Source organism: Canis lupus, chromosome 4 (genome assembly GCF_011100685.1).
Source record: "Canis lupus familiaris isolate Mischka breed German Shepherd chromosome 4, alternate assembly UU_Cfam_GSD_1.0, whole genome shotgun sequence".
In the NCBI taxonomy this organism is placed as follows: Eukaryota; Metazoa; Chordata; class Mammalia; order Carnivora; family Canidae; genus Canis; species Canis lupus.
Genome location: NC_049225.1, coordinates 60,188,059 through 60,205,499, shown reverse-complemented (window position 1 = coordinate 60,205,499; position 17,441 = coordinate 60,188,059). Strand labels below are relative to the sequence as shown.

Here is a 17,441-nt window from a genome sequence, read left to right as displayed (position 1 = left end):
AGACCTGAGCTGAAATCAAGGGTTGGACGTTCAATTGATGGAGCCACCCAGTACCCCTAAAGGAAGTCAATTATATTGAAATAGTTCTCAAAAAAAAAAAAAAAAGTTCTCAAATGATTAGAAAAACAAACATTTGGCATAGTATTATTTATATATACTTATTTATTTGAGAAAGAGGGAGAGCACAAGCATGAGGTGGAAGGGGCAGAGGCAGAAGGAGAAACAGACTCCTTGGCTGAGCAGGAACCCCATGCAGGCCTCAGTCCCAGCACCCTGAGATTATGATCTGAGCCGAATGTAGAAACTTAACCAACTAAGCCACCCAGACACCCCTATATCCTTCTTTATTAGCACATTAAATAACAAGATCTAGTTGGTCTGATACCTATCATATTTGAAATAGTGATGAACATAAATGAAAGTTTGAGATACTAATGACAACTGTGATGTGGTGTGAAATATTCATACTGGTGACAAAGTTACAGGTACTTTTAATGCTACTGTGATTTGTTTGCTATATTCATAACAGAAGGAAATACTAAATTTCAGTTAGAGGTCAGTAAAACGAAAGATATAATTTTTTCCTATGCAAATTAATGGTCCCTTGTTAAGAAATCTTTGTTTAGAAACAGCTTGACTCCCAGATTCAGATGTAAGCATGTAACCCAGTACCGGCCAATCAGAACAGAGACTGGCTTAGCGATAGGCATTTAAGCCAAACTAATTGAATCAGAGTGAATCTTGGACCTTTGCTGGAAGACTGGGACAGTTTCTTCTGCTGGATTTGCTAAAGAAGATTGGGTCCAGGCCTGGATCAAACACACCTTGCCTTCATCGAGCAGATCCTGCTTTAGAATGAAGCCAACACAGAGAAAAGCAGAGCTGAGAAATGAACACTCACAACTTCCTGGCAACATTCCTCCCATGAATGTGTTAATTACGGAAGCCAATACATTATCTGTTAAAGCTGGTTTGAGTAGGGTTTTCTGTTCATTGAAATCAAAGCGGTCATAACTAATACAGTCCCATAAAGCTCAGCAGAGTGTCTGGCACAAAGTAGGTGGCTCATGAAGGAATGATGAATGAATTTCAAACAATGTGGCAACATGATTAATATTATTTACTAAATTCATCTATACAGATCTGTGTATTAAAAGATGAGGGATCTGGGCAGCCCAGGTGGCTCAGCGGTTTAGCGCCGCCTTCAGCCCAGGGAGTGGTCCTGGAGACCCAGAATCGAGTCCTGTCCCAGGTCAGCCTCCCTGCATGGAGCCTCCCTCCCCCTCTGCCTTTGTCTCTGCCTCTCTCTCTCTCTCTCTGTCTCTCACGAATAAATAAATAAAATCTTTAAAGAAAAAAAAAAAGATGAGGGATCTACTTAAAGTAAGCATTCTTACAGGCTTTAGTTGGCTGAATGAATGAAAGAACTCATCCTTTGCTGTTACTTCCTATTTTTAGTTATTTTTTTAGTTATTTTTATTTTTTATTTATTTTTTATTTTTAGTTTTATATATTCTTCAGAGACATAACCAGGGCCATATACCGCCTGGAGAAGACAAATCTACAGTCATGATGGGCCACAGTGACAAATCAAGTCTGTGCCCCACTCACCCTGGGGAATACCATGCAGTGATATAAAGGAATAAGGCAGATCTACATATGCTGATATGGAAGCAGCTCTAGACACATTAAGAAGGAAATTACAAAACAGTAATTACAGGAAGATTCCATTTTCATTAAAAACAAAATCTCCCAAGCAAAACTTTGAGTTTCTCTGTGAACATAGTAAGTGTATAAATCAAAGAAAAAAGTCTCGAAGGCCACTCATGAAACACTAACAGTGGGCACCTCTGGGGAGAGAGTGGTATTGCGTGGGGGTAGTCATAGTCATAGAAATGTCCTTTCTGTTGTTTCCATTTTTTATACAGGGATAATAATTGTGTGTCACTTGTGTAATTTAATTTATAGGGGCTCCCGGGTAGCTCAGTTGGTTAGGCTTCTGACTCTTGATTTTGGCTCAGGTCATGATCTCACGGGGGTGGGGGGTGGGGGGATGGAGCCCGTTGTTGGGCTCTGCTCCCAGCATGGAGTCTGCTTAAGATTCTCTCTCTCCTTTTCCCTCTGCCCTTCCCCGTCCTTCTCTAAAAAAATAAAAAGTAAAAAAATAATAAGTTGTAGTGAAAAAATAATAAAACAACTCTGACAGAACCTGGAATATTCCCTTTTAATCTGTCCCCCACCCCCACCCCGAGATGTCTGTCAGTATTCTGAGGGAAACTGAAGATAGCAGGGCTGTGCCCGTGATACTCTGCTGTGCCCAGGACGCCCCGCTGCGCCCAGGACGCTGTGCCGGTGACGCCCCGCTGCGCCCAGGACGCTCTGCTGCGCCCAGGACGCTTTGCTGCACCCAGGATGCTGTGCCCAGGACGCCTCGCTGTGCCCAGGACGCTCTGCTGCGCCCAGGATGCTGTGCCCATGACACCATGCTCAGGACGCCCTGCTGCGCCCAGGACGCTGTGCCCAGGACACCCCGCTGTGCCCAGGATGCTGTACCCAGGATGCTCAGCTGCGCCCAGGACGCTGTGCCCAGGATGCTGTACCCAGGATGCTCAGCTGCGCCCAGGACGCTGTGCCCAGGACGCTGTGCCCAGGACGCTGTGCTGCGCTCAGGATGCCCCGCTGAGCCCAATATGCTGTGCCCATGACGCTCCACTGCGCCCAGGATGCTGTGCCCAGGACGCCCCGCTGCGCCCAGGATGCTGTGCCCAGGACGTTCTGCTGCGCCCAGGCAGGACGCTGTGCTGCGCTCAGGATGCCCCGCAGAGCCCAATATGCTGTGCCCATGACGCCCCACTGCGCCCAGGATGCTGTGCCCATGACGCCCCGCTTCGCCCAGGACGCTGTGCCCAGGACGTTCTGCTGAGCCCAGGACGCTGTGCCCGTGACGCCCCGCTGCGCCCAGGATGCTCTGCTGCGCCTAGGCTGCTGTGCCCATGACACCGTGCTCAGGATGCCCCGCTGTGCCCAGGATGCTGTACCCAGGACGCTCAGCTGCGCCCAGGTGCTGTGCCCATGACTCCTCGCTGCGCCCAGGACGTTCTGCTGCTCCCAGGATGCTGTGCCCATGACACCGCGCTCAGGACGCCCTGCTGCGCCCATGATGCTGTGCCCATGATGCTGTGCCCGTGACGCCCTGCTGTGCCCAGGATGCTGTACCCTGGGCGCTCAGCTGCGCCCAGGACGCCGTGTCCAGGACGCTCCGCTGCACCCAGGATGCTGTGCCCAGGACACCCGGCTGCGCCCAGGATGCTGTGCCCATGACACCGTGCCCAGGAAGCCCCGCTGCGCCCAGGACGCTGTGCGATGCTCTGCTCCACCCATGACGCTCTGCTGCGCCCAGGACGCTGTCCCCATGATCTCTGCAGTGACCATGATGCTGTGCCCGTGATGCCACACTGTACCCTCTCTACCTTGTCATGCCTGTGAGGCCGTGCCCTTTCCCTGGAACTCTGTGGTTCTGGCTGCTCCAGGAGCCAAGGAGATTCCACCCATATAAAACCTTCCTGGGGTGGCCTACTGACCTGGATTCTCTTCTCAGTATCCTGACTCCAACTGCCTCTGCTGCCAAACTACACATGGCCCAGATGATTTCTCCCGCAAATGGGAGAGGGAATCCGAGCATCTCACAGTCAGGGCAAAGGCCTCGGGGGAGATGCCCATCCAATAAATGTTTGGGATGGCCAATGCAGTGCAGATGGCCCATTGTGCAGAATGGGAATCTGAGGCTTAGAGTAGGGAAGAGATTCATCCAAATGTGAGTTTAGTGCCAGAGTGAGACTGACCTGGCTCTCAGTGCAGAGCTCATTTTAGGGAGGGTGCTAAAAGTTCCACCATCATGGCTCTCCTTTAGGTAGAGACCTTGTCTCCAAAATGTCCTTGTCACAATGCACATTTGTTACTTAAAGAACACATTCAGCACTCGGCAACCTAGTTTCCCAGAGGAGCTGGTTTTTTAGCGTAGAAAGCAGATAGCAAGTTGCATTTTATTTATTATAAAAACAAAATTGTAGGGACGCCTGGGTGGCTCAGCGGTTTAGCGCCTGCCTTCCACCCAGGGCGTCATCCTGGAGTCCCGGGATTGAGTCTCACATTGGGCTCCCTGTATGGAGTCTGCTTCTCCCTCTGCCTGTGTCTCTGCTTCTCTCTCTGTGTGTCTCTGATGAATAAATAAATAAAGTCTTAAAACAAATAAAATTTTAAAAATTAAAAAAAACAAAATTGTAACAGCACAAATGAAAATGTTAAAATAAATTATTTCTGCCATCCTCATTCTGTTTCATGTGTTTGGATTTCTTATGTCACTCTAACATATGTACATTACATGTGCATTTATGCATAGAGCTATAATCATTTCATAAACATTTTTATAGCCTTGTGTCACTTAATATTATACATTTTCCCTATGTTTTCCACATAGCCTTCTTCTGCCTTCTACAGAGTATTTCATCACGTAAATAAACTGTATTTACATAAGGACATCTTCATTGCTCTTATAAAATATTTCAAACACACAGAAAAGCATAGGAACAATAAACTACACAAGTTAACAAAGATTGACACTTTAAAAATATTTTTGGGACTTTTTTCAAGAAAATAAACCATTTCAGGTACAGTCGGAGTGCTCTTCTGTACAATGGACCCTAATCTCCCAGGACAGGCTACATAACTTGCAAGGCCCAGGACAAAGTGAAAATTCAGGGACTTTTCTTGAAAAATCATGAGTTTTGAGACAGCGACAGCAGAGCATTCAACCAAACATAGGGTCTTTCTAAGCGAGTGGCCCAGTGTGACTGCATGTGTCGTACACCCTGAAGCCAGCCTCGATGCCTTCTCTCCTCTCACTTTCCTAAAAGTGATCTGTGTCTTTGCTGTCCCATGTTTATGCTTTTACTTAGTATACATATATGGACCGACATTATGGAGTATTACTTTCTGTATTTTAAAATATTATCTAGGGATCCCTGGGTGGCTCAGTGGTTTAGTGCTGCCTTCCGCCCAGGGCGTGATCCTGGAGTCCCGGGATCGAGTCCCACGTCAGGCTCCCAGCATGGAGCCTGCTTCTCCCTCTGCCTGTGTCTCTGCCTCTCTCTTCCTCTCTGTGTGTATCTCATGAATGGATAAATAAAATCTTTAAAAAAATATATATTATCTAAGTGGCATCATACTACATCCCTAGGCTGCTTGTCTCACTTATTGTTTTTGTGATTAATCTGTGTGGATTCATGAAGGTGTTTTTGATTTTCACTATCGTCTAATACTCCACTATGTGATCTCACCACCATTCTTTTTTTTTTTTTAATTTTAGAGTCTTCTTTTTACCACAATTACCAATGCTGCAGTGAGCATCCTTGGACAGTTAGTTCTTTGTGTACGCGTGAGCTTTTGTCTACTCTCGGTGAGGGGTGTGGGATTGAATGTTCTGGCTTACTCCATGTTGAGGTTATTTCCAGTTTTTTGCTTGGCATCAATCTGTTCCCCTTTACATGTCTCCACTTGGATGACCCACAGACTTACGATACCCCCATTAGGAGACTTCCCTCTGAGTTGCTTCTCCTCTAAGACCCACCATCCACTGAAGTCAGAAACTGGGTGGCCTGTAATTTCCCCACCATTTCCTACCTATGACCAAAGCCTATTGACTCTCAGTCTACAATCTGGTTTTAGCCCATCCACTCCTTCATATCCCTCTTGTTACTTTCATTGTCTTGGCTCAGGCCCCCAGCTCTGCCTGGGGTCTCCTCCCAGCCTATCCTGTCTCCAGCCTCCCGGTGTGTTAAAGAACTTATTAAACCCTAGTGAATTGCATGTTGACATCTCTTCCCTGCATGTTGTGGAGAGCAGAGGTGTGAGTTATACAAGAGCAAAGACTGTATCATGGTTTCCATTTGTGCAGCCATAGCACAGTGCCTGGCACCTGGCAGCTTCTAAAAATATTTGATAAATCAAAGTATGTAAACATCGTGCTCTAGTTTTCCCATCTTTTGAATCAGATCCCTAGGATAAATTCCCAGAAGGACTATTATTGATGACTTAAGATAATGAACCTAACACTCAAAGTCCTTCGTAAGTGAACTTGATCCACACAAAATTCTAGGTCAGGTAAGATAAGACAAGCCTCGCCAAGGAGTCATTTTCACAAGGTCCCAAAGCCAGTAAGTGACAGAGTGTAAAGAACAGGTCCTTGGGTCTTGCCATCTACTTGCCTTATTTGATAGGGTTCCTAAATTTAGATGGTGCCCTTTAATGTTGGGTGACTGTTGCTTTAAATGCTGCTGTTCTGGTACACACATAACAACCTGGTGGAATTTACACCTCTGCAAAAACAAAACAAATCAAAATAACCCTCACATTTATGAGCCTTTGTTTCAACATCTATCAAATGGGCACAAGGATCTTTTAGCTCTATGGGCAGATGAGGAGGAAGCACTTTTCTATCCCTCCTCTGATCCATCTTTCCCATGATCTATGCATGGTCATTTACAAGACTAAGGAGGGTGAATGAAAGACAGCCTTTGGGATGCCTGGGCTGCTCAGTGGGTTAAGCGCCTGCTTTTGGCTCAGGTCATGATTCCATCCTCATCCAGTTTCATGTGTTTGGATTTCTCATGTCACTCTAACATATGTACATTACATGTGCATTTATGCATAGAGCTATAATCATTTCATAAACATGTTTATAGCCTTGTTTCACTTAATATACATTTTCCCTATATGTTTTCCACATAGCCTTCTTCTGCCTTCTACAGAGTCCTGGGATTCCAAGATCCTGGGATGGAACCTCGTATTGGGCTCCCTGCTCAGTGGGGAGCCTGCTTCTTCCTCTCCCTCTACTCCCCCCACCCCAACTCTTGCTCTCTGTCTCTCTCTCAATAAATAAAAGTCTTAGAAAGAAAGGCAGGTAGCCCTTGCATATGGAGAGACAGCAGTAGCTGACAATACCTTGGCTGTTTAATGTCCCTCACCGGCTGACCTAGAAGCCCTTTCTTTAATCACTGTAGCATATGAAAGAGAGGTCTGCTAAATGTAGCCCCAAAATGTACTGCGGGTTCATAGGCTAACCCTGCAGGAAGAAGACGGCATTGACCAACACCAGAAATGCCTTGCTTATGATGGATATTTGAGTGTCAAAGACCCCTCACCCCCAACGCTGAGACCTGAGGATGACACCATCTAGGTGGGGTCTTTCCAAAGGCTCAGCCCTGAGGAGAAGCCACCTGAGCATGACACACACTGGAAGCCCTGGCTTCCAGTCCCAGCTCTGCCACTGAAGGGCTGGGTGGCCTTGGCCGCATTCTCCTACCTGTACAGTGAGGCGGGTAGATAACATGCTCTCTACTGCCCTGCCACCGTTCTAAAGTTCTGCGTTCAATGAAAGGTGGAGATGGCTGTCAGAATTAACAATACAAAGCAAGTGCCTTTTTAGTTCCTCTTGGCTCCAGTTTCTGCCTCCTGGACAGAAACTGGGGAATAGGTGTGTTTCTGACTCCTTGGCCTGGCTTATAGAATCACAGAGTTGTGGGTGGCAGGCAGGAAACCTCAGTGATTATCAAGACCTATGCCCTAGCGCCTTCACTCTTTCAATAAAAGTTCGCCAGGCACTGATCATGAATAGAATATAAGCCGGGATGGCAGCTATTGTGTTCACTGATTTATCCAAGGCACCTAGTGCGGTGGCTGGCTATTAGGTGCTCAGTAAACATTGGTTGAATGATAGGCAGTTTCTTGCAGGAGAGCCATCCAGGGGAGCCTCTTAAATGAAGATTCCTGGGTCCATTGCAGACCTACTGAATTATAATCTCTGGTAACAGAGCCCAGGTGACTGTCATGCTCTCCAGAATTTGAGACATGGTCATAGCATCTGAATAAAGCATTCTTCTATTATCAGAAGGGAGGAAATGCTCATGTTTTTAATTTTGAGCGTTTGTCAGTAGTGACTAATATTCAAATGAAAAAGGTTCATTTTACGGTAGCCATTTCTGTGGAGGCTGGAGGAGTCAGGGCTTTGCCTGGTGTATGCACAAGACAAACTTCCACTAATCTCGGGAGAGGCAGGGCCAATAAAAAGGCAGAGCAGATAGGAGAGAGCCACATGAAGTCCAAGTTTGGCATTATTATTGCCCTTCATTTAGAAGTCATAAAATAAGAAATGTGCCACCGTTCCAGCTTCTTGGGAGTGGTTGACTGGTGTGAGGTTTTTTTTAAAATTCCTTTCAAGATGGGATCCCTGGGTGGCACAGCGGTTTGGCGCCTGCCTTTGGCCCAGGGCGCGATCCTGGAGACCCGGGATCGGGTCCCACGTCGGGCTCCCTGCATGGAGCCTGCTTCTCCCTCTGCCTGTGTCTCTGCCTCTCTCTCTCTCTCTGTGTGTGTGACTATCATAAATAAATAAAAAATTAAAAAAAAAAATTCCTTCCAAGAGTCTATAGCTCGGACCAGGCAGGCTTGGGTTCAAATCTCAGCTGTGTCTCTAACTGCTTATTCTTGGGCTGATCACTCCAATCTCTCCTAAGCTTCAGTTTCCTCTGTTGTCAACTGGACATCAGAATGTCAACTCCTCAGGGCTGTTGGAAATGATCTGAGCTGATACACACTCAGGTGTCTGGCACATGTGCAGTATGGAAAAGCTCAGTTTTGGCTAATATCTATAAATTGCCATCCTATTTGGGCCGGAGGGTTCAGTAGAGGATCCTTTAGCTCTTTTGTTTTAAAGGTAGGGAAACAACCTGACAGAGGGCAAGCGAATTGCACAAGATCACCTAGTGCCTTAGGTCTCTGGAGAGCTTCCATTCTCAATGAAGTACCTCAACTTCCTCCTCAAACCAGAGAGGGTGAAGAGGCTGAGCTCTGTAGGTGGCCTGTGATGAAAGCATTTTGAAATGTGCTTTTGAAAAGAAAATGACATTATCTCAGGTGAGGTACCTTCTCCCGAGTTGCTTGCCAGCCAGAAGCCTATTCTGAGGAAGCGGTGGTGATTGGTGAGGAGGTCCTTGAAGCCGGTTAATTTGCAGCAATTCCTTCAACACTAGAGTTTTAAGGACTAAAGCTGCTTTGGGCGAGCACTGTTGAGGCCTTCCCTGAGAGGCCCTACCTGGTGCTGCAGCTCTGCAAGGCCAAAGCCGGGAGATGGCTGCCCTTGGGGACTCTTCAGGTCTGGCCTTTAAGCTATGAGGGCCTCAACACCAGTCACAGGCTATGTTGGATCTGGTAGGAACATCTCTGGAAAACTGTCCTGCTGGGGTCCATGGGCAGGAGGAGCAAAGCACTTTGTGCTAATGGTGATGACCTTGCTGATAGTGATGACGATGAGGGAGGAGGAACCCTCCTATCTGCCAGGTGCAGGGCCCAGCAATTTGTTTTATGTGCACAGATTCATGCAACCCTCACAAAAACCCTATGGGAAGGAAATGTGGCTCAGAGACATTAAATAAAGGACCAAGGGGCACATTATTTGTGAGCACCAAGATTCAAATCCAGATCTACTGGAATCCAAGGCAGCCAGAAGCCTGTGAGTGCTGGAAGAAAGGAAAAGAAAGTCCTTCAAGGAACATGTATGTTATCCTCATTTTTACAGATGAGGAAACAGAGGACCAGAGTTTAGCTATTTTTCTCATGAGGTCGGGCACTGTGCCAAGCACTTTACATATATTACCTCTTCCATCATCATAACATCTCTATGAAGTAAGTAATTCTACGATCCCCATGATGTAGATGAGGAAATTGAGGCCTGACACTACATGCAGGGGTTCACAATTGGGCAGTCCGACCAGGGGGCCCTTCCTCTGGACTTCTTGAGTTGCCCAATACTGAGACAAGATGTAGCACGGCTGGACCAGGACCCAGGACTCCTGACTCCCAGGCTAGTGCTCCAAGGCTAGATGTAGGCTCTCTGTTGGGATTCATTGTTCCTTAAAAGCGCTCTGGCCTACAGCCCAAAGAGTGAAATCACGCCCTGCGGTTCTGGGAACCTCAGACTGGAGAAGGAAGCTCTTGCTCTGGTGTTCAAGTCTGAGCAGGTGAGCTGAGGACTCTCCCTGTTTCCTCCTCTGGCTGGGAGGGAGCCCACGCAGGGTGGGCAGGGTGGGGCAGCCCTCCAGAGTGCCAGGGGGTGGGGGGGTGGGGGCAGGAGGCAGGCGTGCCCAATGAAACAGGTCTAAATCTTCCCGCCTTTTCGCCTTTATTCAGGCGGTGCCCTCATCTGCTGTCTGGCAAACAAACAGCAGGGCATGATGGTGAGAGTTCAAGGCTGCAGCCTGGTAAGTTTTCTTATGTGTGCAATGTGTGGTGGTGGTGGGGAATCCAAATCCTCTGGTTGGCACATTATTTATTAAGCATCTACTATGTGCCAGGCACCGGAGACATGGCAAATATGAAAAAAAAAAAAAAAAGATTCAGCTCTTGGGTCTTAGAGTCTTAGAGTTAAGAAGACACACGAAGATCAAATCTTCCCTGGAACAAACGTAAAATGGCAGCTGTGGCCAGTGTTTTCAAGGAAAGGCCTGCAGAGCTAGGAGAGCCCATGACAGTGGGGCGAGGCCGGGAGAAGGAACCCCCTGACAGTCTGAGGGGCAGTGGGAAAGGACGCGCTGAAGATGTGGTTACTGGGTGAATGAATGGCCACTGGGTAGGAGACACCAGTCTGTGTGTGGAAGCTCCTTGTGAGATGGTTCATGGAAGGACCTGGGAAGCCACGGGGCCTGGGGAAGCCTGCGTGAGCCTGGCCACCTTAAGCATTGTGGGCCATGGTAAGAGAAGTCATTCAAGTTTATGGGCAGCGGCGGTGGCGGCGGCGGTGGTGGTAGGGGAGTGAAGGAAAGCTTGAGGGTGATGGCCAAACTTAACAGAATATCGGTCAACGCATCCTTCAAAGAAAAGAAAAACATGCCACCCCCTCCTTGAGCCTGCCCGGATTTCTCCACCTTTGCCCTAAGATATTCCTCTCTCTGGCCTTGGAGCTCAGGTACGGAACCTCGGAACCTCGGGGCCAGTCAGGCCTGAGCTTTGTCTTCCTGCTGCTGAAATGCACCGCGAATTCAAACCAAGTCCTCCGCCTTCCCGGGCCTCAGTTTCCCCAGCAGTGCAGAAGCAGGTTTTCTCAAAGGACCCGCCCAGCGCTAACGCAACGTGATTCGCTCGGGCAGGAGCGGGGGGCTGCCCGCATTGCTGCGCAGGCATCGGGCCCGGGGCTGGGGCAGCGTCACCCGGCCGCGGGCGCTTCCCTCCGGGCCGGGGGGCTGCCGGGGAGCTGCCGGGGAGCACCGCGCAGCCAGACGTGGCGCAGTGAGCGGGGGCGCGACCCCCGGCTCGCGCGGGCCCCGCGCGGCCCCGCCCCCGCAGCCAGCGGCCCTGCGGCAGCCCGGGCCCGAGCTCCGCCCTCCGCCTCCCGCCGGCCTCGCTCCCTCCTCCCGCCTCCCTCGCTCGCTCGCTCGCTCCCTCCCCCCGGCCGGCTCGGCGCTGACTCCGCCGCACGCTGCAGCCGCGGCTGGAAGATGGCGGGGAACGACTGCGGCGCGCTGCTGGACGAAGAGCTCTCCTCCTTCTTCCTCAACTATCTCGCCGACGCGCAGGTACGGCCGGCAGGGGCCGCGGGCCCGGGGCAGGGGTGCTGAGCTGCGGGGGCTGCCGCCGCAGCCGCGGAGGCCGGGAGGCGGCGGTGGGCGCAGCGGGGGGGACGGGGGCTCCGGCTGCAGAGCCCCCCTTCCTTGCGCCCTGCGATGCGCCCTGCCACGGAGGCAGGGGGCCCGAGGCGCCCCCCGTGCAAGCCGGGGCGTGGGGGCGCTACGGCCGCCGGGGAGGGTCTGGCCTCGGTCGCTGGGAGTCCGCACCCCCCTGCCGGCAGAGGTGGGGGTACCGCGTTTCCTCGGGGAGGTGGAGCGGCGCCAAGGTGTGGGGGACCCCTAGGCTGGCCCTGGGAGTCGGAGGCGCGCCCTCGGACTCCCGGCACTTGCTGCCGTACTTTCACGTGGACTTAGGGCCCCGGCTCCGGCGCCTGCCCCCGTCCCCGGAGCGCCCCGGTCCTCGGGTCTCCCGCGCCCCGCGTGCTGCTGCTGGCCCCCCGCGGCTCCCCGGCGGCGCCGGCGGCGCGGAGTTTCCTGCCAGTTGCCGGCTGAGGGCTTAGGGGGCTGCGGGGCACGTGGGCATGCGGGCGGGGACAGCACCTTCCTGGTTTCGCTACCGGCGGAGCCCCTCGGGAGGAAAGCACGGCAGGATGGGGGTGGAAAGACTGTCTGGGGGCGCCTGGGTCCCCCTGCGGCGCGCGGCCCCGGTGCGCGCTCGGCGATGCTGGGGGAAGGGAACGCGAGGCGGCGTCCCGGGCTCTGGCTGCGCCTGGGAGCCCCACCGGCGACACGCGCGTGACAGGAGAGGGTGCTCTGGTGTGCCGGGGCGGGGGGGGGGGGGCTCGAGGGAGCTGGTGACTTGGAGACGGGGCGGGGGGGGGGGGTGCTGCCGGGACGAGCCGCCACCGAAAATGCCTGCGCTAGGCGTGCGCGCCCCCCACCCTTCCCTGGCTTTCCCCACCCCATGCCTGTTGCAAGCGTAAAGTTTGGCCCCATAGTTAGGGCTTTCCCTCCCGGCGCCGCGCTGCGGGCAGCCGGGAGGCTGGGGATGCGGCGGAGGCCAGGAGGAGCCCCCGGATGCGGGCGCACGGCTGGGCGCGGAGAGGGGCCGCCGGGCGGAACCGGGCGCGGCTCGCGAGGGCTGGTTTGGTACCTGGAGTCGGAGCGCCGGTGCCGGCTCGCTTTGCATAACACTGGGAGGGAGGGGGGAGGCGGGGGGGCGGGCGGTGGGAGGAGAGAGAGGGAAACTTTGCTTCTCGTTCTAATCTGCCTGTCTTTGGGCGGCAGCAGCTGTCATGGGACCGGGTGGGCGGGGAGAGGCTTGCAAGCTGACTCCGAGCCGTGAGACCGCGACTCGGAGGGGACGCGCCGCCGAGACGCTGGGCTCCGGGCGGCCGCTCCCCAGGCGGCCGGGACGGCGCGGCGTGGCGGGTGCCGCGGAGAGGAGGCCGCCGCGCGCCGGGGAGGGCCGGCCCCGCTCGCCGCAGACAGCCCTGCGCGGGGAGCCGCGGGGCCTCGTGGTCGGTGGCGGGCGTGCCGGGGTGGCTTCGGGGCGGGGGCCGAAGGGCCGGTGGCGGCGTGTGACCGCGCGTTCTTCGGGCCGGGGGCGGGGGCGGGGAGGGTGTGATGAGCGGGCTGCGCGCGCGGGTGTGTGTGAGTGTGTGCACACGCCGCGCGCGCCGGGCGCGTACCTTTACCTCTGACGAAACTGCGGTGGAGCTCCCGCGGCGGTCACCGGCACCGTCGCCAGCCCCGCGCCCACGTCTGCTCGGAAGGCAGATCCCAGCCCCGGTGCCACGGCCGCCCGGCTCCATCCCCCCCGCGCGCCCTCCTCGCACCTCCCCCCTGCACCCCCACCCCCACCCCCATCCCCACCCCCGACCCGGGCCTGCGGGCAGCCCGGGACCCGGGGGACTGGGTGCAGGCGGGACCGAGGTGCCCCTGGGAAAGTTCTGTCCTCGCCCTGGTCTGGGGGTGCCTGAGATTGCCGGAGACTCGGTCAGGGACCCCCTGTAGCGAGAACCCGTCAGTCTGCACCCCGGTTCTTAACTCCATCACTGGGGGTTCTTGGGCTCACCGATAATTCATTATTTGTCCTTCGAGCCGCCCAGCGGGCCTCCCCTGCAGGGATATTTCACCCAGGGATACTAGAAAATTGGGTAATCAGGTGTCAGCAGAAGCAGCACAGTGAAAGTTAATCTGGGACGTTTGCTTTTTTTATTTAACCACGTGACGGGCCGAGGCTCCTCTGGTGATCTTCGCCGGCCCAACTTGGGAAATGTAATTGATAGGGAAGCTTTGCAGCCACCCCTAGAAGGTTCACAGAGCCCCGCCGGAAGAGGACCTGGGCGGGCCATCGCGTGCCTCCTCATTTTACAGCTGGGGAGAGAGGCTGCGAGGGGTGAGCGGCTTGTCCAGGACCACGCAGCCAGCGGGTGACAGAGCCACCCAGGGCTCCTGACTCCAGGTCCTGTGTGTTACCTCGAAATAGCACTGGACTTGGAGTCAGAAGGCCTGAGTGGAGTCGCCTTCCCCACTCTCTGGCTGGGTGACCCCAGAGCAAGCCATTTTAACTCTCCGAGCCTCCTTTCCTCCATCTGTCAAATGGGGCTGGTGCTGCCGCAAGAGGAGACCGGGTCGAGGTGGTGGGGGTGAGCACTGCTTGCATGCGAGATGTCTGCTTGTTCCTGTGACTACCTCTCCTCCTCCAGTCCCTCCCTGGTCCTCCCCTCCATTTCCCCCTTTGGAAGGGAAGGGGTGGGGAGAGTGAATAAAAAGGTAATTTATTGTCTTTATCCCAAGGACTTGTCTTTGGTGGCTAATCCAGAGTCAGATAGAGGGAGGACTTCTGTTTGGGAGAATTAACTTTTTACCCATTCGGGCCAAAGTTCAGAAATTCTGCAGACCAAAGATTGTGAAAGCTTCTTGGAAAGGTTTGGGGCATGTATTCCAGAGGACTTTGGGTTGGCTTCACCTTTGCCCAGCCTGTGCCCCTTGCCTCCATTGCCCTCACCCACCATTCCTGCATGGCCTTCTCTAGCAGGCCTTCCTTCCCTGGCTTGCCCTGCTTTCTCTCTCTCTCTTCTGGTTTTTGTAGTCGGTGTTATACAACCAAGCAAAAGCAGTTTTTCTGTGTGAGTCCTGTGGCCCAGTAGGATTCTAGAACTAGAGTTGTGCCTTTTATCTTTGTGCCCCCTTGGCACCTGCCACCATGCTGACTGAGTTCCTTTGCTCAGCCCTTGGTCTGGGGGTCCGAAGGTGAATTACAGGGGGGATGGGAGGGGGGGAGCCTCCTAGGCTGGCCCCCAGGACAGCTGGGCAGCAAGCATGGGTAGAGAGGAATGAAGAAAGCTACAGCTGTGGGCCATGACTTGAGCTCCAAAGGCCACACAGTAAGCCCACACTAAATATGGGTTGTTTGAAGTCACTTGGGACATCAATCATAGATGCCCCAAATGTCAGAGTTGGCAGGAACTTTACGGATCATGTGGTCCAATCTCTTATCATTGAAACATAGTTAGTAGTAGAGTTGTTAGAAAAATACTGGCAGGCATAAAGAAAAAATGGAAAGTATGTAATCTTACCCAAAGGTAACCACTGTTAATTTTTATGTATACTTCCAGGCTTTTCTTTCCTATCGATTCCTATGGATTATATCTGTTACACAAAAATGGAGTTTTTCATTATATATTCATTGTAACTTGGAATCATACTGTTGTAATTTGCTTTTCCCCCCCCTTCCAAACAATATGCTGTGATTGTCTTTCCACATCAATAAATATTCTACTTCATGTCTTAATATCCGAATGGTTATATAGTATTTCATTGTGGGTTGAACCAAAATGTATTTAATCAGCCCTTTGTTGTTAGTCATTTAATTTGTTTATAATTTTTGTTGTTGTTCTTGTAAGCCACGCTGAAATGAATGTCTCTGCATATGTCTTCTTTCGTTCATTTAAATTCCTAGAAGTGAAATTACTCTGACAAAGGAACTATGCAGGCGGTTGGTAAACACATTTCTGGAGTGCCTTCTAGGAGGATTGTGCTAATTTACACACTTACCAACATTGTGTGGGAATGCCTGGTTCCCCACAGTCAGATAACTCTTGGTATTTAATTGTTTTTCATTTTTACCAGTCTGTTCATCAATAAATTCTTTTACCCTTTTGTTTTAATGTGCATTTCTTTGATCACTTGGGATGCCCCTCCCCCCCTAATATGATCATGGGCCATTTGGGGTTCTGTTTTGTGAAATTTCATGCTTGTGAATTTGGCCCATTTCTCCATTGGTATCCTGTCCCCTCATTGTTCTAGACCTGGGTCTGAGTACATAGAGGGGGCCCCATCACGCAGAGAATCAGGAAATGGGTTGAACATCTAATGGGTTACTAGGTCTGCAGTGGTGCTGCTTCCACAGTCCGGGAAGCCAGGGCTAACTTCTTCTCCAAGCCAAAGTCCTAGGCATCTGGAGGGGCAGGTGTAGCACAGCCTTGGCTGGGTGCCTCTGTCCACCCTTCACCCGTGCGAGAATAGGGGGAATAACTTATTCACCTGAGCCCAGAAGGGGACAGGTTTGCTGGCTTCGTCTACCAGAGGCGGGGGCTCCGATTTCACTGGGGGCTCCCTGGCTGGTACTAATGATCAGGATGCCCTCGGAACCAGGAAAGGCAGTGGCCTAGCAATGGGGCCCCAGGGGCTCGTATTTCCCCTTCACCTTGGGGCTCTCCTCTCTGCAGCTGGTGCAGGCCAGCCAGAAGCTCCACCATTGCCAGGGGATGAGTCACCCTTTTCCCTCTCTCTCTGGGATAATAGAAGGAATACTGGTTTGAGTCAGAAGCAGCTTTGCAAATGGGGGTTTGGGCTTAGAAGTGAGGTCATAACATGAACATTGCAGTGTTAACAGCTAGCTTCCTCCTGCATCACCCATGACATTTGTGAGAGCATCCTTTAGATGCCATGCACTCTGCCAAGCCTTCTTTTGCATTGTTACATTTTATCCTTGTAAATAGTCTACAATGTGTAGGTGCCATGATTATTACCATTTAACAGATGAGGATTTCACAGTTTCAGAGAACCCACTGGCTTGCTAAACACAGTCTCCCTACTCCACTGCCTTGGACTGAGTAGAAGAACCAGGATCAGAGGCAAGGTTCTCAGACCACATGACTCCAAGTTCGCAAGGCAGGGACTACTCTCTACTTCTGTTCATTGTTTTTCTAGCACCTTGAGCAAATGAAGGCACGATGCATAGAGAGAAGACAACTCCTAAAGCCCTCAGTTTCTCAGTCTCTGAAATGGGGATTGTAGCCCTGACTCAGGATTGAGCGTAAAATAATAAAATGTCTGCAAAATGAGTAGCAGCTTACTGCTCAGGAAACTTGGAATTCTCTTTGGAAGCACTTCAGAAGGGCAGGATTAAGTGTAATGCAAACTCCCCTTCGTGCAGTCTTTTTTATGCAAAAAAAAAAAAAAAAAGGAAGCATAATTCCATGTAATCTTTTTTATGTAAAAAGGGGAAGCATAATTCTTTATGTGAAGGTGAAGGAAACCCAGATAAAGTCATTTGGAAGAGAATGAGCAGGGCCATTTCCTATTTCTCCTCTTAGGTACTCAACTGACACTCAGTTGTTGCAGAATCAATTGGATTGGATTGCCCTTTCTATGCATTTCCTCTTCTGGTCTAGATCTTTGTCCTTTCACTACCGTGGGATTCCTGTAGTTAGCAGATGTGAACGCGGGATTCCTGTAGTTAGCAGATGTCCGTATCTGATGTCACTCCCTTGCTTACACATCACCCATAGCTCCCCAGTACTTTCACATTAGAGC

General features: G+C 51.7%; 1 protein-coding gene and 1 non-coding gene across 4 annotated transcripts in view; both read left to right on the top strand.

Moving 5' to 3' along the window:
* The first annotated feature begins 11,475 nt into the window (after positions 1–11,475).
* PPARGC1B (PPARG coactivator 1 beta) overlaps positions 11,476–17,441 on the top strand; it is a 108,907-nt gene continuing 102,941 nt past the window's right edge. For all 3 annotated transcript variants that reach the window (XR_005358436.1, XM_038535054.1, XM_038535053.1), the window contains exon 1: positions 11,476–11,624. Coding sequence is in view for 2 of the 3 variants with exons in the window: in XM_038535054.1 (XP_038390982.1) it covers positions 11,547–11,624 (78 nt within the window). In the remaining variant the exon portion in view is untranslated. The remainder of the gene's footprint in view (positions 11,625–17,441) is intronic.
* On the top strand, positions 14,070–14,129 carry MIR378 (microRNA mir-378). Its single transcript, NR_049320.1, has one exon. It is a non-coding gene; the product is annotated as a microRNA mir-378 (primary transcript).